Here is a 19,734-nt window from a genome sequence, read left to right as displayed (position 1 = left end):
GAGTCTGTTGCCTACCCTGGAGTGCAGTGGTGTGATCTTGGCTCACTGTAACCTCCGCCTCTGGGTTCAATTCTCCTGCCTCAGCCACCCAAGCTGGGCATTCACCACCACACTTGGCTAATTTTTGTTATTTTTAGTAGAGATGTGGTGTCACCGTGTTGGTCAGGCTGGTCTTGAACTCCTGACCTCAAGTGATCTGCCTGCCTTGGCCTCTCAAAGTGCTAGGATTACAGGCGTGAGCCACCGCGCCTGGCAGGAAAACATTTTTTAAACTTAATGCCACATCAGTCTAATTTGGTAACTTAATATGGTAGCAGAATCAACTTAATATGGTACCAATATGGAACTTTGTTGTTTGAGAGATTGTTTCCTCATCGTAGGGCATTTATCAGTCCTACTGCGGATCCATTTCTTCCGTTTCCAGTCATATTTCTTTTGTATGTTTTGTCGATTTGTAATTTAGACTACACATTTATATATATTTATGCAGCCGTTTTAAAATTATTTTGTATGCCTTTTTTTGACAATCTGGTGCCATTCTTGCTCGTTTCCATCTCAGTGGTGAATCTGTTTTCTTCTGCTCGGTTCCTTTTTACTCTGCAAAACTTGGTTGAGCTCAGATTACACTGCAGTGGAGTAGGAGGGAAGTCACCCGTTCTTTCTTAAACATATGCTGATTTTTGCCTCTATTGTTGAGTCTTTTTTTAGTTTCTAGACTTTTTTTTTTTCTATTTTAAAGGGGGCCACCCCCAGAAGTTTCTTTTTCTTTCGGCTTAAAATCAATGTTCTTTTTAGAATATAAGCTGTGTCCTTGGGTTTGTGTATATCTGAGTTCCCTGTAGTATAAGTTTAGTCTATTGCAGTCTTTCTGATACTTTGTCCTTCGTGGGACGCACAGTTGGTTTAGCTTGAGATGAAGTCCACTCACTCAATCCATGGCCAGGGTCCACCGTGCCTGGCCTTCGTCTACCTCTTCAGGGTTATCTGATTGCAGGCACACATCTACCAGATCATGTGGCATTTTAAATTGTTTTATTACATGTCTGTGTCTTCACCTAGGGACAGTCATTTAGTTCATCTGGGAATCCTTTGAATTGCAGTGCATAGAACATAGTAGATGCTTCATATATGCTTGCTATGTGGACACCCAAAAGGGTTGTATTAGGCTTTTCTTTACTCAAATGTAAGGGGCCAGGCAACATAATTGTTACAAATTAAGTTAGAAGTTGGAGGAGTGCTCACTCTATTGTCATTTGAGAAGCCATTTTTTCCAAGTTTGGAGGGTACCTCTTTAAAAAAAAATTCAAATTGATGTGAAGGTTTTTGAAAGCTCAGTTTTGTCTCCAGTGGATTGCAAGCTTTCGAGGCCGAGACCATGTCTTAGTACCACTGTGTTTCATCTGCTTTGGCCCTACACAGGTAGTAAGTCCTCTGTGTATGAATAAAACAAAGAAATAAATGCACCTCTCCTGTGTGAATTAGAAGGTTCGTGTCTGTTGCTGTTAGACTAGGAGCATGTTTCAGGTACACAGCATATTGTGTTTATCTCTGTAGCCACAACATGTAGTGTAGTACCTGAATTTTGGTGGGAATTTGGTAACTTCTGGTAGTTATGTTGATTAGTCTCCTTGGAAGAAAATAACTTTATAAGCTACAGATGTTAAATGATTAGATCATAAATTGACTGGTTCACCGGGCGCGGTGGCTCACGTCTGTAATCCCAGCACTTTGGGAGGCTGAGGTGGGTGGACCCCCTAAGGTCAGGAGTTCAAGACCAGGCTGGCCAACATGGTGAAACCCTCTCTCTACTAAAAATAAAAAAATTAGCCTGGTGTGGTGGTGGGCACCTGTAGTCCCAGCTACTTGGGAGGCTGAGGCAGGAGAATTGCTTGAACCCAGGAGGCAGAGGTTGCAGTGAGCCAATATTGTGCCACTGAACTCCAATCTAGGCAACAGAAAGAGATTCTGTTTAAAAAAAAAAAGTAAATAAATAGACTGAATCCATGGGTCACATGCATTTGAAAAGTTGTTATTATTTGAAGGCACAGTTGGTAAGATCTGATGCCCTCAGCTGGATGTCTTCACTCCAACTGTGTATGTTCCTTTAATTTGTTAACCAAAAAACACTCTCTCTTTCCCCTCCCTGCAGGTTGCCATGGCTGCTGTTGACAGCTTCTACCTCTTGTACAGGGAAATCGCCAGGTCTTGCAATTGCTATATAGAAGCTCTAGCTTTGGTTGGAGCCTGGTATACGGCCAGAAAAAGCATCACTGTCATCTGTGACTTCTATAGCCTGATCAGGCTGCATTTTATCCCCCGCCTGGGGAGCAGAGCGGACCTGATCAAGCAGTATGGAAGATGGGCCGTCGTCAGCGGTAACCTGCTTTACAATCCAAATAATCTTTTCTGTGAAGTCAGACGCATTATTCACGGAGCTGTTGAATGTGATGTTTTCATGGGAGCACACTGATACAGAAATCAAGTTACGGCTCCTGTCGTGATTATGTTCCCATTTTCTTACTGCTCTCAGCTTAGAAAGACCTTGCCTCATCATCCTTCCTGGTCTGCCCTCTCCTGTTCCCAGGCCTCCTCCAGACCCACTTTCCTACCACTCGCTTTTCCTTTTTGTTCTCCCTCGTAAAATTGTCTTTACAAACTGTCACCACTTTCAGAAATGCTTCACTTATTTTGAATTTCATTTTATTTGTGAGTATTTTCCAGAAAAGCACCTCCTGCCACTCATCCAAGCCAGAGAGGAGTTTGAAAACGAATTCCTACTGTGTCTCCTAATCACTGTGGTGAATGTAAAGTGACTCCCTGTCCCTGTGTCAGGATGTCTAGGAGAGTGTTTAGCACGCGTCCTTCACATTCTTGATTCAGCAGTCGTGTCCTTGACTCACAGATACTAGAACTCACTTGATTTCTAGTGTGAATCTTTCTCCGACTACACCTGGCAGGGGGTACTTGAGGTCCATGTTAAAGGGTTACACCGTGAAATGCACATGCTGACTTTTCCTGACTTGCATCCTAGGTGCAACAGATGGGATTGGAAAGGCCTACGCTGAAGAGTTAGCAAGCCGAGGTCTCAGTATCATCCTGATGAGTCGGAATGAGGAGAAGTTGCGGGTTGTTGCTAAAGACATAGCCGACACGTACAAAGTGGAAACTGATATTATCGTTGCGGACTTCAGCCGTGGCCGTGAGATCTACCTTCCCATTCAAGAAGCCCTGAAAGACAAAGACATTGGCATCTTGGTAAATAACGTGGGTGTGTTTTATCCCTACCCGCAGTATTTCACGCAGCTCTCCGAGGACAAACTCTGGGACATCATAAATGTGAACATTGCCGCTGCTAGTTTGATGGTCCATGTAGTGTTACCAGGAATGGTGGAGAGAAAGAAAGGTGCCATTGTCACGATCTCTTCTGGCTCCTGCTGCAAACCCACTCCTCAGCTGGCTGCATTTTCTGCTTCTAAGGTCAGATAATACTTACTAGAAAATGAAATCCTAATGCAACAGAGCATTTATTAACAGTTGTTTGGTCTGATTTGTTGAACTTGTCAGCAATTCATGTTTGCTTATCCTGTATTTTTTCCTGAATTGTTAAGAAGCAAGTCTTTTTTTTTTTTTCTCTTGAATTTTCAGGTTCACCCAGAATTAAGTCTTTTCCTCCCCTCTGTCTTAACAGGCTTACTTAGATCACTTCAGCAGAGCCTTGCAGTATGAATATGCCTCTAAGGGAATCTTTGTACAGAGTCTAATCCCTTTCTGTGTAGCCACCAACACGACAGTGCCCAGCAGCTTTTTGCACAGGTGCTCGTGGTTGGTGCCTTCGCCAAAAGTCTATGCACATCATGCCGTTTCTACCCTTGGGATTTCCAAAAGGACCACAGGATACTGGTCCCATTCTATTCAGGTAGGTGTGTGCCTTCAGGTCTCATAAGGAGGAATCTGATTAAAGCCTAAGATGAGAATTGTAAATTCAGATTCTTAAACCTGACACTTAATGATTTTGGTTAAGATACTAAATTCTCTTTTGTAAGATTATTATATTAAGAATTTTCAAAAGTTCAATCTATGTGGCACCTAAAAGGTGAAATATGCTGCGTTGGCTGAGCCGTGGTGGCTCACATCTGTAATCCCAGCACTTTGGGAAGCTGAGGTGAGCGAATCACTTGAGGTCAGAAATTTGAGACCAGCCTGGCTAATACAGTGAAACCCCGTCTCTACTAAAAATACAAAAACTAGCTGGGCATGGTGGCGTGCACCTGTAGTCCCAACTACTTGGGAGGCTGAGGCATGAGAATTGCTTGAACCCGGGAGACAGAGGTTGCAGTGAGCCAAGAGCACACCACTGCACTCCAGCCTGGGCAACAGAGCAAGACTCTGTCTCCAGAAAGAAAAAAAAAAAAAACTTAAGCTGCTGTCAGTGGATGGTAGGACTATAAAAATACTATAAAGTATTTATATGGGAATTTCAAAGTAAAAGATTCTAGTACAGCTTGAGGGCTGCCTCCAAGTGACAAATACAATACCAAAAACCGCAAAACCACAAGATAGGGTTCTATTTCCTGCAACCATTTTATCAAGTCATATCTCTGTATATTTTTAGACTCATTTTTTCAAGAAGCGTAGAATTTGTATTTTAAGCTTATTGTTCAGGCATGACAAAGGATTGGGATATTTTAGTATTTCAGAAAGTAATTTGTTAGAGATTTGAAATTGTGATCCCAAGTATTAATATGAGAATACATAATTATTATATTTGTGTTCTTTATCTGGCGTAATAAAGAGATGTGCCCTAGTTTAGAATTTTTTTTTTCTTGAGATGGAGTTTCGCCCTTGTCCAGGCTGGAGTGCAATGGCGCTATCTTGGCTCACTGCAACTTCTGCTTCCCGAGTTCAAGTGATTCTCCTGCCTCAGCTTCTCGAGGAGTTGGGATTACAAGCACCTTGCCACCACACCTGGCTAATTTTTGTGTTTTTAGTAGAGACGGGGTTTCACTATGTTGGTCATGCTGGTCTTAAACTCCTGACCTCAGGTGATCTACCAGCCTCAGCCTCCCAAAGTGCTGGGATTACAAGTGTAAGCCACCACACCTGGCCAATTTTTTTTTTTTTTTTTTAATATTCGGAGTTTTCTCAATTACCAAACATATTTTTGGCACTGTTTGCATAAAGAGTATTAGATTTACCAGTACCAAATAAACATACAAGTAAATCAACAGTTATTGTTACTTTTATGAATAGGTTTGGTGATAGATTTCTTTAATAAGAAGCAGTTTTGGCTGGGCATGGTGGTGGCCCGCGTACGTCTCTAATCCCAGCACTTTGGGAGGCTGAGGCAGGTGGGTCACTTGAGGTCAGGAGTTTGAGACCAGTCTGGCCAACATGACAAAACCCCATTTCTACTAAAGATAAAAAAAATTAACCAGGCATAGTGGTGCATGCCTATAGTCCCAGCTATCTGGGAGGCTGAGGAAGGAGAATCGCTTGAATCTGCGAGATGGAAGTTGCAGTGAGCTGAGATTGCATCACTGTACTCCAACCTGGGCAACACAGCAAGACTCCGTCTCAAAAAAAATAAAAAATAAAAAAAAGAAGCAGTTTTATTTAAGTAGTTATGTCCAGGTCCTTTAATAACTTGAGAAAAGCACAGAAACCTAAAAAGTAGTCTTAGAAGTTGCTGAGCATAACATTTTTTTTAGAAATAAAGACATGATGGCGTTTAGATGCAGTAGATATTTTTTTGACTGTGTGTATAAAACACCAACATTTTACTCACAGTTAAATTTTGTTCACGTTGATAAACTTTGAAAATTTATTTTTCTGCCAAGAAATTATGTTAAACTGGTTTAATTCCTGGAGTAGTTTTCTGTATAAAGTTGTTAAAACTTTCTATTTTCATTTTATGTTACTCAGATTACTTTTAACACTGTTCTATCTCCAGTTTTACAACAAAGATTTGATTCATCCTTTGCTGTTTTGTCTATGGCATATTTCTCTCATAGCTTTTGCTACTTTGCTTTCTTTTGTTCACAGTGTGCATGTGTGTGTGTGTGTCTGTGTCTGTGTCTGTGTCTCCTCCCTGGAGAGTAACCTGTGTCCATTTATTGACAAGAGGATTGGATGACCTGTTATCATGCATCAGTTCAGTTCAAGGCTAGATGTCAGTACTTGCTAAGGGCCTGTCTGTCTCTCGTCTTTAATATATACAGTATTAGAACTTTCATTCAGTTCTGGACAAATCTGTTAGAGGAGAGTGGGCTTTCTCCACCTCAGTGCTGGTGGCATTGAGAGCAGATAATTCCTTGTCATGGGGACCGTCCTGGGCATTGCAGGATGTTGAGCAGCATTCCAGGCCTCCAATCACTAGAAACCAGTAGCATCCACTCCCAGCATCACAACCAAAAAACATTTTCTGCTGCTGGCACAGAGGCCTGAGTGAGAGGGCAGAACAGCATCAGCAGACTCCCTCCCCTGGTCCCTGAGCCCCCCTTGTCATAGGTCAGGATACCATCCCAAGGTCCTGGTGTTTCTGATCTGTTTTCTTGTTGAACTTTGTTTTATCCTGCCCCTCAAGCCCCATTTTTCTCATACAGTACTAACCATGTATGTGCCTGTCTATTCCGACTGACTTATTCCTATAATGGTTTTATAGCTTTTTTGTTGTTGGTGGTGAGACAGTCTCACTTTGTCACTCAGGCTGGAGTGCTGTGGCACGATCTCTGCTCGCTGTAACCTCTGCCTCCCGGGTTCAAGTGATTCTCCTGCCTCAGCCTCCTGAGTAGCTGAGACTACAGGTGTGCGCCACCATGCCTGGCTAATGTTTGTATTTTTAGTAGAGGTGAGGTTTCACCATGTTGGCCAAGCTGGTCTCGAACTCCTGACCTCAGGTGATCTGCCCACCTAGGCCTCCCAAAGTGCTGGAATTATAGGCATGAGCCACAGCATCTGGCCAGTGATTTAGTAGTTCTTAACCAGTGAACATACTGTTCATATCATATTAAGTAAAGATAGAATTGTATTTATATGCAGGACAGTCCAGCCTCATTACAGAGAGTAGGGTAGGTGGGTGCTGGTCATGTTTCTATTCCCTGTAGAATCCAGGGCAGGATCTTAGGCAAAAATAGATATTCAATACAGTAGTGCCTGGGGGCTTTTTCCTTTGTTGTATTTTATGTGATTGGTGGGTACTTGTTGTGATTGGTGGGTATTTGTGATTGGTGGGCAATTGTGGTGATTAGTGGGTGTTTGTTGTGTTTGGTGGGTAGTTGTTGTGATTGATTGGTGGGTAGTTGTTGTGATTCGTGGGTAATTGTGATTGGTGGGTAGTTGTGTTTGGCGGGTGGTTGTTGTGATTGGTGGGTAGTTGTGATTGATTGGTGGGTAATTGTTGTGGTTGGTGGATAATTGTTGTGATTAGTGGGTAATTGTGATTGGTGGGTATTTGTGATTGATTAGTGAGTATTGTGATTGGTGGATAATTGTTGTGATTGGTTTTTATTTGTTGTGTTTGGTGGGCATTTGTTGTGTTTGGTGCGTATTTGCTGTGACTGGTGGGTAATCGTGATTGGTAGGTATTTGTGATTGATGGGTGGGTAGTTGTGATTGGTGGGTACTTGTGATTGGTGGGTAATTGTTGTGATTGGTGGATATTTGTTGTGATTGATTGGTGGGTGTTTGTTGTGATTGGTGGGTGTTTGTTGTGATTGGTGGGTGTTTGTTGTGATTGGTGGGTATTTGTTGTGATTGGTGGGTAATTGTGATCGGTGGGTATTTGTGATTGATTGGTGGGTAATTGTTGTAATTGGTGGTATTTGTTGTGTTTGGTGGGTAGTTGTGATTGGTGGGTAGTTGTGATTGGTGGGTAGTTGTGTTTGGTGGGTAGTTGTGATTGATTGGTGGATATCTGTTGTGATTGGTGGGTAATTGTAATTGGTGGGAATTTGTTGTGATTGGTGGGTATTTGTTGTGATTGATTGGTGGGTAATTGTTGTGGTTGTTTGGTGGGTATTTGTTGTGACTGTTGAGTATTTGTTGTAGTTGATTAGTAGATATTTGTTGTGATTGGTGGGTATCATGTGCTGGTCTTATTCCTTCAGTGTTGATGTTTTAGGATTCTAATCTTACAACCTTTCTCTCTTTCATTTTTAGTTTCTTTTTGCACAGTACATGCCTGAATGGCTCTGGGTGTGGGGAGCAAATATTCTCAACCGTTCACTACGTAAAGAGGCCTTATCCTGCACGGCCTGAGTCTGGATGGCCACTTGAGAGAAGTTTTGCCAACTCCTGGGAACCTTGGTACTCCAACATTTGGAAAAACACATTTAATTTATCTTATGTGTTTTATTGCTGATTTTTAGCATACTGTTGATTTGTCATTTGCAAAGCAGATGTAATACTGTCAGAGAGTGCTGTGAAGAAACCTCAAGGGTGTGTGAATGGCACAGAGTCAGTAATGACTGACGCTGATTGAGGATATATAAATTTCAGTGCTTTTCCCCTAAGCTGTTCAAAAGTGACGCTTTTCTATTGGTCTAGGAGCCACAGCAGTCTAGTATTGAAATATAATGTGATTTGTCAGCTCTTATAATTTCGGATGTTGCTTTTTAAGGGAAATTGACTATTTCACTATAGGAGTTGTACTGGAATGTGCATCAGGAAAGACTACTGGAAAGTATTAATTTATAACTAAGGTTGCTGGTACTATTAGCAGGAAAAATCTGTGTGTATTGTGTAGCTCTAGCTGTTTGACTATCTGTTAAGAAAATGCTGCACTTCAACTGGTATTTCATTAGAGAATTGTGTGTGTGTGTGTGTGTGTGTGTGTCTGTGTGTGTGTGTGTGTCTGTGTCTGTGTGGTGTCTTTGAGCAACTTTATGGTTACCATATTTTTAAAGAGATTTTTTCTCAGAATGACTTAACATGGACTCTTACAGCATATTAAAAAGTCTAGATTATTCCTTTTCATACTAAATAAGCCTACCAAATTTCATTCTGTTGGTTTGCTGTGAATAATATTAACTTCCTACATTATATTTTTGTTGGTTTGTCTCAAATCTGCTATGGAATGAATTGATTCCTAGATTTGGATATGTGAGAGACACTTGCAGTCATCTTTTGATTTATAAAGCAATTCTTGTGGCTAAGTAGTGATTTCTCAGCCTCTGACCCATTTTATAACTGAAATTTTGCCCTTTAGAGCTTATTATATCTGGTTTTCATACATTTTTCTATGTAATATTCCATTCCAGTAGCATTATTGATATAAATATTAAGTATTTATGGAATAGTAAAATACGGACAAATTATGTGTGTGACATGATATATCTGTCAAAATAATAAGTTAGAAAGCAGCTTATTCTTGGTTTGTGTAATGAATTTTTGTATTTTAGTGAATACCTTTATTGGTGTGAAGATAATTATGCACAAACCCTCACAATATGCGTTAACATTGAAACCTACTATGAAATGTCTTCAGTTTGGGTCTTACAAAGCCAACCATTTTTGAGGACCACATACCTAGTGCGTTGAAGACTATGTCACTATATGAATATGACAGTACGTGCACATTTAAAATTCAGAGGTCAGCATTGTGACGCTGACGCATAAGCTAGTAGATTGGTTAAAAGTCTGCATTCTGTAGGATTGTTTTTTCATGATGGGATAATCTATCATAAGCAGACCTGAGCACACTTTTTATGGACACAATTTTGCCCATGACATTGCCTACAAGATTTCCAGATGTGACTTGCACTCAGAAGGTCCATGGTCAACATCAGAAGCTCTTCCACTCCTAGATCATGTTTTCAGAACTTAAATGTGAAAATCTACACACTGGTTGATGCTGTGTGACCCCCACAAGGTTTTGATGGACTTAGCTTGGAATCCTCTCGACTTCATGCCACATTGATGTGAACTTTGATGTGTAATAAGCAGCAACTTAATGTGAAAATATTGTCAGGTAGTTATATGTAAGGTTACGTGATCCAGTAATGTCTTAGATTGATAAATTAGGTATGAATCGGAGTCAGTGTTATGTGATGAGCATAGGGGAACACACCTTGTCAGTGAATCTGTAAAATTCTCTCCTGGGCAGGACATGGCAGGCATGCTGATTGGTGCAAATGTGCTGCAGAGCTGTCTGTAGCCATAGTGAAAGATTAACGAGATCTTCTCTAGGTTTTCTAGCTTTCATTAAACATATTTTTTCCACAGAGCTAATTCGAAAGTTGATTGGACCACTGTGGATAGGGTGTCTTAATAAGAATGTGGAAAATAGCCGGGCCGGGCATGGTGGCTCACGCCTATAATCCCAGCAGTTTGGAAGGCCGACCGAGAACAGCCTAGGCAACGTGTCCTGTCTCTACAAAAAATACAAAAATTAGCCAGGCATGGTGGTGCATGCCTGTAGTCGCAGCTACTTGGGAGGCTGAGGCAGGAGAACTGTTTGAGTCCAGGATGTGGAGGCTGAAGTAAGTCAAGATCATGCCACTGTATTCCAGCCTTAAGACAGAGTGAGACCCTGTCTCAAAAAAAAAAAAAAAAAAAAAAAAAAAAAGAACATGGAAAATAACCTTTGAAACTTAATCTGTGAATTGAAAGTTTAACAATAAAAGTAGTTGTTTCTGCTTCCTTTCAAAGAGTTGTGTTGTAGATGTTTGTAATTGGGTTGTTTGGAATAATTTTTTTTTTTTCTTAGAAGTGATTGCAAAAAATTAACTTACGAAATTAGTGGTCATAACTGATTAAAAGCTGACACTCTAACAAATTGTGTATAACAATGTGCCTAGTCTTTGGAAGCTACTGAGTTGAATTCTGGATCTCCTACTCCTGGTAGGTTGGGTAAGGTGAAGATTAATTTGATGATGGAATTTGGCAGTGTGGATGGAGATCATTGGTGATTTTTTTTCCGTGAGCCATTTCAATCATTAAGCTAGATTGTAATGGATTCGAGAAAGAGGGGGAAGTAAAAAAGGGAAGAGAGCAGGTAGAGACAGCTTCTAGGAGACTTTTCTGTGTTTTTGTAATCTCAAGTACTTGAAATCTAATCACACTTGGAAACCAGAGAGTTAGGTGGTTCTGTCCACAAAACCTGTTCCAGTCTTACCTGTTTAATGAGTATAAAGGCAAGCACAGGACAGTCCTGAATTCAGCAGAAATATTCTATGGAATGCCTGTCTGGGTGCGGTGGTCACGCCTGTTATCCCAGCACTTTGGGAGGCTGAGGCAGGCGGATCATGAGGTCAGGAGATCGAGACTATCCTGGCCAACATGGTGAAACCCCGTCTCTACTAAAAATACAAAAACTAGTGGGGTGTGGTGGCGGGTGCCTGTAATCTCTGCTACTCAGGAGGCTGAAGCAGGAAAATCGCTTGAACCTGGGAGGCGGAGGGTGCAATGAGCCGAGATCACGCCAGTGCACTCCAGCCTGGGTGACAGAGCGAGACTTCGTCTCAAAAAAAGACGTACATATATATTCTGTGTAATTCCTATGGTGAGACTGAAGGGAAGGGGAGGAGGCTCTGGAATCGACCCTGGAACATGCACAAACAGAACTATAGCAAGCCCCCTGCGAGGATGATGTGATTGGACAGCCTTGCACAGCCCCACATGGTGCCACTGCTGAGGGCGGGATGGTGGTGCTGCAGATCCCCCCGTTTTCACTTCCAGGTCTTGGTTCAGGAGGAAGGGATGCAGCTTGAGGTCCTCGTGTATAATCCAGTTTCGGGCAGGTGCTGGCAGCCACAGATGATGTACTGGGGCAGTAGTGCCCTCGGGCTGGTCAGTGCTCTCCTTGCATGTGGCTCCACGAGAGGCCTGTGGTGGCAGAGCTCCAGCACCAGGAGCATGAAGCTGTCCTTGAAAAAGCCACAGACACCTAAGATGCGCTGGTGGGCGAGGCTGCCGGGAGTGGATGTCTCCAGGGGTGCCTCCTTCGGGTGCAGATTGAGCAGCAGTGACTTAGGTGCCATTTGCTCAAGAACACCTAGGTGTTGCCTCCAAAATTTTGACGCTCTCAGCAAAGCTACCCTTGCCAAAAAACCGGCCTGCACATAGTGCCGCTGGCAGATTTACTAGGACCTCCAAGATCTCTGCAGAGTGGCGGCTGGGACCCCCAAGAACCACAGCTCCAGGGAGGCTTTCCCAGGGTTGGTTGGTGCCTGTGCCATCGGCTTTTCCTTAAAATAACATTTCATTGGAATAAAGATTTACCTTCCCATGGAATTGCAGAGGCTTTATTCTGTATGTGAAGCCGAAGTTTAGGAAGTTATTTTAGAACCTGAGTGGTGGGAAACCACCAGTGGTAGGCCAGGATCCTGTAGCTCAGGCTTTCTTGGTAGCTCTGCAAGTCACTTTTCTTTCCCATACCCCAGCCTCCTCAGTGTATAGGCATTCTCTGGAACTGGTGGTGTTACTTCCTCCCCTGCTGTGGGGCCTCACTGTCACATGATGGATGTTTGCAATCATTATTCTACCCCAGTTTCCAATAAGAGGGCCATGTATTTGATGGCTTGGTGACTAAAGGGCTGTTCAGAGAACCCCGACCAAGATTAATTTACCCAAAGTTGGAACAGAAGGACATAGTCAAGTTTAAGATGAAATGCTTTATGTGGTGGCAGAAGGAGTGCCTCACTTTGAAGGTTTGCATATCCAAAGAGAGGTAAGGGTTTTCCAAAAGTTCAGAAAATCCTACGAGATCCGAGTTGGGTAAGGATTCAAGAATCCACTACCGTGTATTGAATCATACAGGAGCCAAGCACTTTGTGTGTTTGCTTTTTGTTTGTTTTTGAGACAAGGTCTTGCTTTGTTGCCCAGGCTGGAGTGTAGTGGCACAATCATGGCTCACTGCAGCCTCGATCTACTGGGCTCAGGAATCCCACTTCAGCCTCCCTAGTAGCTGGGACTACAGGTGCACACCAACACACCTGGCAAAAACAAAACAAAACACAACACAACTGTAGAGACATGCCTCTTGCCCAGGCTGGTCTCAAACTCCTGGGATCAAGTGATCCTCCCGCCACAGCCTCCCAAAGTGCTTAGATAGGCGTAAACCACTGTGCCAGGCCCTATGTGTGTCCTTCATTTAACCTTCATCCTTTAAGGTACATGTTAGTACTCCTATTATTTATTTATGAGACACAGTCTTGCTCTGTCGCCCAGGCTGGAGTGCAGTGGCATGATCTCGGCTCACTGCAACCTCCACCTCCCAGGTTAAAGCAATTCTACCTCAGCCTCCCAAGTAGCTAGGATTTCAGGTGTCCGCCACCAAGCCTGGCTAACTCTTTTTGTATTTTTAGTAGAGTCGGGGTTTCACCATGTTGACCAGGCTGGTCTTGAACTTCTGACCTCAAGTGATCCGCCCACCTCGGATCCAAATCCACCCAAAGTGTTGGGATTACAGGCGTTAGCTACCACACCAGGCTAGTACCCCTATTTTTGGGATGAAGCAGCTGAGGTATAAAGAGGTTAAACAACTTGATCAAAATTACCAACTAGAAGCTGGAGGTGGGATACGGTAATTTGTGATTCTACATTTATCCACTATATTAACTGTGTTAAATCACGCGGAAGGATGACGCGCTGTGATCTGTAAAACGTGCAGTTCAGCATTACTGTGGTGCATTGTTAAGTTTAAAAAGACACAAAACCGTCTGATCTGCCTATAGCGCTTTAGTACCTGAAGACGCTTTCATTCCTTTGCTTGTGGCCTTAGGAGTCCGGGCCGGGCCATTTACATTGAAAACAACCTGGGATCCTAGCATCTACGTCATCCGGACATCTTTTGGGCGGCAAGCTTTTCGGAGTTTCACACATTTACTCTTGTTTCTTCAAAACGGGCAAACACGTGGCGTTACAAAGGTCCTCGGGTTCCCACGCACCGGTACCCGGGCAGCGGCCGTGCGCTACGCGTCGCGAGGCCAGGTCCGTTGTCCAGCGAGGCCAGGGGTCAGGTCGGGCAGGCGAGATGGGGGATTTCGCCTGTTACTGACTGGACCCTTCGCCAGCCCGGGTTAAGGGGCCCAGGTTAAGGGGCACCCAGGGCAGGTGCCCGGGCGGGGGTGCGGAGTCCGAGCCGCCGGTGCCAGGACGCGGATCCCTGCACAGAGGGTCTGCGCGGGGAAACGAGCTATCCACGGATCCAAGACAGTAGGCCCGCGGGCGCGGGGAGTCGGCGTCAGGTAGTCTTCCTAGATTCTGGCCCAGCTCGGCTGCCTTCGCGCCGGGGTTCATTTTCCGACTTTAGCCGGCGGGCGGGGGTGGTCCTAGCGTCATGCGCAACACAGGCCAGAGGCTCGAGCCGCGCGTTCTCAGTCGGGCCGCACGCTGGCCACGCCTCTCTGCTTCGGTCTCCGGCCCCGGGCCGCAAATGTCGCGAGACCTTCGTCTGTCCTCCCTGCGTAGTCCCGCGGCCCACGGCGTCCAGAGCGCGCACGCAGGCCCCGGGAGCGCGGGGCACGCAGGGCACGCCGGGTCGGCGGGGCCGACGCTCCCAGCTGTGGGCCTTCCTTGCCCGGTCGCCCAATCTCGCGAGAGTTGGGGGTAAACAGCCCCGAATGGAGAACCCAGGCGTGTTCGCCGCAGAGGCGCCGTTATCCCAGGCCCGCCGGCCCTGAGCTGCAGGCGGCGCAGGTACGTCAGCCGCCCGCGCGCGCAGCCTCCCCGACCCGCTCCCCGACCCGCTCCCCGACCCGCCTGCCCAGCCGCGGCGGCTGAAGGGCTCAGGTGTGCCGGCCCGGCCCGAGGCCCCGAGGCGAGGGCTGCGGGGTCGGGCCGGGCCGGACGGGGGAGGTGGGCGCGGGGCCTCCGGCGCTCGCTTGGACACCGCGTGCCGGTCCCGCGGCCCTGCGGGGGTGTGCGCGCCCCGGCGGCTTGTTCCATTGCTTGGTTTTCTTCACGTGAAGTAAGCATGAACCGAGCGAGACAGTACGCCCCGCTCTGGCCCCAAGCCTCCGAGCAGATTGAGTTTTAGGTGCGCTTCCGGGGCAGTGCTGGCGTCAGGTTTAAAAGACCTCGATTCTTTACCTTATCTCGGTCTGTGTACCTTGCGCTGCTGGTTTTTGGAAACGCAGGGGTCCTGTTCTGCGAACTCGCGGAACAAGCTTGCCTTTTAAACCTGTAGCGTCTTAAAAATCTTGCCTCGCCTTGGCGTGGTCGAGCTACCTAAGACCGCTGTAGATCGTCAATATGTTATGAAGATGTTTACCTTTCGTTTCGGGTCGAGCCCCTGAAAATCTTGGCTTATTAGTCTGCACAAATTTAAGTTATTCGGTTCTGATCGACACTTCCAAATGACATGGAGCAGAATCAGACCTGAGCTGAGTTCTGGAGACCGGTCCTTTAGTCTTGACTATGTAGGTAAGCGTAATGTCAGGGTCTCAGTTTGCGTATGTATGAAAAGGAGGGCTGGCAGAAGAGAAGTCAGTCCTCCCAATTTTTTTTTTTTTTTTTTCAATATGGAGAATGCTCTTTTATTGTACTTATTTGTTAATGTAAGAGCTTCATTGAAGTAGAATTTACATACCATAAAATCCATCTGTTTTAAGTGTACTATTCAGTGGTTTTTAGTAAATTTACAGCTGCGCAGTCACCACCAAATCCACTTTTATAACATTTCCATCACCCCAAGACCTCTGGGGCCCATTGCAGTCAATACCTATTTTCAAACCACAGCACAGGCAACCTTTCGTCTCCTTTGTCTTTCTAGATTTGCCTTTAGTAACTGTTTCATGTATTCAGATGGAAACATGTGGCCTTGTGTCAAGTTTCTTTCACTTAGCATGGTTTCACGGTTCCGTAGAATGAATCAGGATTTCCTTCCTTTTATGGCCAAATATTCAGCTGTATGGCTATACCACATTTTGTTTAAGCATTCATGCAGAACACTTTCGGCAAATAAAATTTTGTTTTATGCTCCGGCGTGTGATGTAGATGACAGCAAAACTGTTGGTTGGACATGGGAGCTGGGACCTGAGCCAGACACTTGTCAAATGACTGCACTCCCCAGGCACTGCATATCATCAAGAGTTGTTTCTTTCTATATAAAAAGGGAAAATGCCAGTGTAGCGCTTGCAGAACCTTTGAAGCACCTAGGGGTGAAGTGAGATCTCTTCTGTCAGGAGGTTAAACAACAACTAGGCATACTGAGCCAGGCGTGGTGGCTCACGCCTGTAATCCCAGCACTTTGCGAGGCTCAAGTGAGTGGATGACGAGATGAGGTGTTCAAGAGCACCCTGGCCAACATGGTGAAACCCCATCTCTGCTAAAAATACAAAAATTAGCGGGGAGTGATGTCAGGCGCCTGTCATCCCAGCTATTCTGGAGGCTGAGGCAGGAGATTTGCTTGAATGCAGGTGGCAGAGGTTGCAGTGAGCTGAGAGCCACTGCACTCCAGCCTGGGCGATAGAGTGAGACTCCATCTCATTAAAAAAAAAAAAAAAGTTTAAAAAAAAAAAAGAACTAGGAGGACGGAAGGCTGAGGTGAACTGTACATGGCTCCCATCAGTGCTGCAGAAATCTGCTTGACGAAACACATTTGTTTTTATTTATTTATTTATTTTTGAGATGGAATCTGGCTCTGTCACCATACTCGAGTGCAGTGGCACAATCTCGGCTCACTGCAGACTCCACCTTCTGATTCAAGCGATTCTCCTGCCCCAGCCTCCCGAGTAGCTGGGACTAACAGGCGTGCACCACCATGCACAGCTAACTTTTGTATTTTTAGTAGATACAGGGTTTCAGCACGTTGCCCACGATCGTCTCCTTCTCCTGACTTCATGATCCGCCCACCTCAGCCTCCCAAAGTGCTGGGATTACAGGCGTCAGCGGCCGATTACAGCCGAGGAAACACATTTAAGGTAAAGTAAGGAAGGTATGAAGTTTGGAGGTGCCCTATGTATGGCCAGCTAATACTGGGTGACTGAAAGGTAAGACTGAAAGTAGACAAGAGTGACATGACATTTATGAAATAGTAGGCAGTGAAGACACCACAGACCGGTTTCTCACTCTTGACCGTATTGATAGACTGGGATGAATTTTTTTAGTACAAGACCACCTGATGGATAAAGTGTGCCAGAAGAAATGGCTGAATCAGGCCAAGAATACACCTTTGTCTTACCGTGCTTTGGTCTGAGGCGGCTTCATTGTTAGCCTGTGAAACAATGGTAATACAGCCAAATATGCAATTAGTTCTGAATGTGGTAGTTTTTCAGCCAACTCTTTTGTGGTCTCAACACAATTCCGTTTCCTTTGGAGCTGTTTTAGTAAACTAGTTTATTACAAAGCAAGGCATAGCTACGTAATTAGATGATTATTGGGTGATAAAAGTTATTTCCTCTCACCTGAATTATGTTGTAATTATTTTTAAAGAGCTAATTTCAGGTGTATTTGAGTTATGCCTGGAATTATAATCTTTGTGATTTTTTTTTATTGTGCTAATTGTGAGTAGGAGACCATAAGAGCTACAAAGAATGCTTGCTGTGAGCTAGGCCAGTTGCTTGCCCAGGTAATACATTTCTTCTGCCGAGTCTCCCTTCTATAGAAATCCCATTCAATCCTATTTCCTGTGTCTGTAATTTGAACTGTATCTTTTTCAATTAGTATTTGATGTCAGTTTCTTTTATTATACCTGTATTAGAGGTGTAATCATACTCATGAAAAATCCATAGGTATAGAAATATCATCTTTTAAGGTTATGCCTTTGTATGGGAAGATAACCAGGTCTTCTACATAAAGAATTTATAGAAATTAAATCTAGCAAACATGTAGTGGATCCAGTAACAGCCCTAAGTAGGCTCTCTAAGTTAAGTGATACTATAAATGATCATAGCCCTTTGGAATGAACTAGCTGAAAGGTTAATATTTTCAAAGGGTATCTTAGGCTGAAAAGTAGCTGTTGACAGATCTTTGAGAACAATTTGTAGGAGATAGAGCCCTTTTAAGCTCTAGTATATGTACAAAGAAATTTAAATCTAGCATATATTTGAATTTTTGTGCCACTGACTTATACCAGAAAGTATAATTTATTCTTTCTTTCTTTTTTTTTTTTTTTTAGAGATAGAGTCTTGCTTTGTCTCCCAGGCTGGAGCACGGTGGCTTGATCTTAGGTCGCTGCAACCTCTGCCTCCCAGGTTCAAGCAATTCTCCTACCTCACCCTCCTGAGTAGCTAGGATTACAGGCGTGTGCCCCATGCCCAGCTAATTTTTTTATTTTTAGTAGACATGGGGTTTTGCCATGTTGGCCGGGCTGGTCTTGAACTCCTGACCTCAAGTGATCCGCCCAGCTTGACCTTACACAGTGCTGGAATTACAGGCGTGAGGCACTGAGCCTGGCCTATTCTTTAAAATGTATTTGAAAAGGTTTCTTAAAATCCTTAAATAATATGTTTTATCTAAGTATAAAAGTAACACATGCTCCTTGTAAAAATATAAATACGTCGGGCGCGGTCACTCACCCCTGTAATCCCAGCACTTTGGGAGGCTGAGGCAGATGGATCACTTGACATCAGGAGTTCAAGACCAGCCTGACCAACATAGTAAAACCCCATCTCTACTAAAAATACAAAAAATTAACTGGGCATGGTGGGCAGGCACCTGTAAGCCCAGTAGGGAGGCTGAGGCAGGAAAATCTCTTGAACCCAGAAGGTGGAGGTTGCAGTGAGCCAAGATCATGTCATTGTACTCAAGTCTGGGCAACAAGAGTAAAATTCTGTCTCAAAAAAATAAATTAACTAACTAAATAAAATGAAGCAGAAAATAACTATCTGTAATCTTACAATTGAAAGGTAGAACCACTGTAGCCATGTTGGTATGTGTCTTTCAGTGTTTGTTGTTGTTTTTTTTTTGAGACAGAGTGTTCGTCGCCCAGGTTGGAATGTAGTGGCTCGATTTTGGCTCACTGCAACCTCTGCCTCCTGGGTTCAAGGAATTCTTGTGCATCAGCCTCCGGAGTAGCTGGATTACAAGCATATGCCACCATGCCCAGCTAATTTTTTGTATTTTTAGTAGATACAGGATTTTACTCTGTTGACAAGCTGGTCTTGAACTCCTGTCCTCAAGGGATCTGCCTGCCTTAGCCTCCCAAAGTGCTGGCATTACAGGCATGAGCCATTGCACCCAACCACAGTGGTGTTTGTTTTTTTCTTGCTCATAGACACATTCTAAGATGTAAAATAAAAATTTGGATTATATGGTACATGAACTATCATTAGCATTTTCTCGTATTTCTATTGCTGCTGTAACAGTTGACCACAAACAGTGGCCTAGAATAACACGAATTTGCTGTCTCAGTTCTGGATGTCTGAAGTCCAGAGTTTCAGTGTGGCTGTCTCCTTCAAGAGGCTCTGAGGAGAGAACCAGTTTCCTTTTGTTTTTCAGTTTCTGCAGGCCACCTGCGTTCCTTGGCTTTGACTTCTTCCTTAAATTATCTCAACGTCTTTGTTTCTTTCTTTTTGTTTTTGTTTTTGTTTTTGAGATGCAATCTCCTGCTGTTGCCCAGGCTAGAGTGCGGTGTGGTGTGATCCCGGCTTGCTCCAACCTCTCCTTCCGATTTCAAGAGATTCTCCTGCCTGAGCCTCCCGAGTCACTAGGATTACAGGCGCCTGCCACCATGCCTGGCTAATTTTTGTATTTTTAGTAGAGATGGTATTTCACCACGTTGGCCAAGCTGGTCTCAAACTTGTGACCTCAGGTGATCCGTCCATCTTGGCCTCCCACAGTTCTGGGGTTGCA

The 19,734-nt window shown here is 44.3% G+C and overlaps 2 protein-coding genes across 4 annotated transcripts in view; both read left to right on the top strand.

The window, feature by feature from the left end:
- Nucleotides 1-2,155: 2,155 nt before the first annotated feature.
- Nucleotides 2,156-10,646, top strand: HSDL1 (hydroxysteroid dehydrogenase like 1). The gene is made up of 4 exons (XM_039474610.2): nt 2,156-2,375; nt 3,032-3,477; nt 3,689-3,916; nt 8,158-10,646. Exons 1-4 carry the CDS (start codon nt 2,156-2,158, stop codon nt 8,254-8,256), a joined length of 993 nt encoding a protein of 330 aa, XP_039330544.1. The 3' UTR covers nt 8,257-10,646.
- A 3,782-nt stretch (nt 10,647-14,428) lies between these two features.
- Nucleotides 14,429-19,734, top strand: part of MBTPS1 (membrane bound transcription factor peptidase, site 1) — a 62,573-nt gene continuing 57,267 nt past the window's right edge. Inside the window, exons 1-2 of one of the 3 annotated variants that reach the window (XM_074400684.1) lie at nt 14,484-14,637; nt 16,730-16,862. The gene's annotated coding sequence lies outside the window, so the exon portion shown is untranslated. Of the gene's footprint in view, nt 14,638-14,973; nt 15,364-16,729; nt 16,863-19,734 lie in introns of those variants that run through there. The other 2 variants (XM_003922802.4, XM_074400689.1) reach the window with 2 other exon arrangements.

The sequence above is a fragment of the Saimiri boliviensis genome, chromosome 1 (assembly GCF_048565385.1).
Source record: "Saimiri boliviensis isolate mSaiBol1 chromosome 1, mSaiBol1.pri, whole genome shotgun sequence".
In the NCBI taxonomy this organism is placed as follows: domain Eukaryota; kingdom Metazoa; phylum Chordata; class Mammalia; order Primates; family Cebidae; genus Saimiri; species Saimiri boliviensis.
The sequence above is the reverse complement of the archived record's forward strand: the minus strand, read 5'-3'. Positions and strand labels throughout refer to the sequence as shown.

Bases quoted from the DNA above. Each gene is read 5' to 3' on its own strand.
- HSDL1 (XM_039474610.2), top strand. From the start codon at position 2,156: ATGGCTGCTGTTGACAGCTTCTACCTCTTGTACAGGGAAATCGCCAGG. The intron at 2,376-3,031 runs GTAACCTGCTTT...CTTGCATCCTAG, and splicing joins AAGATGGGCCGTCGTCAGCG to GTGCAACAGATGGGATTGGA. The intron at 3,478-3,688 runs GTCAGATAATAC...CTGTCTTAACAG, and splicing joins CTGCATTTTCTGCTTCTAAG to GCTTACTTAGATCACTTCAG.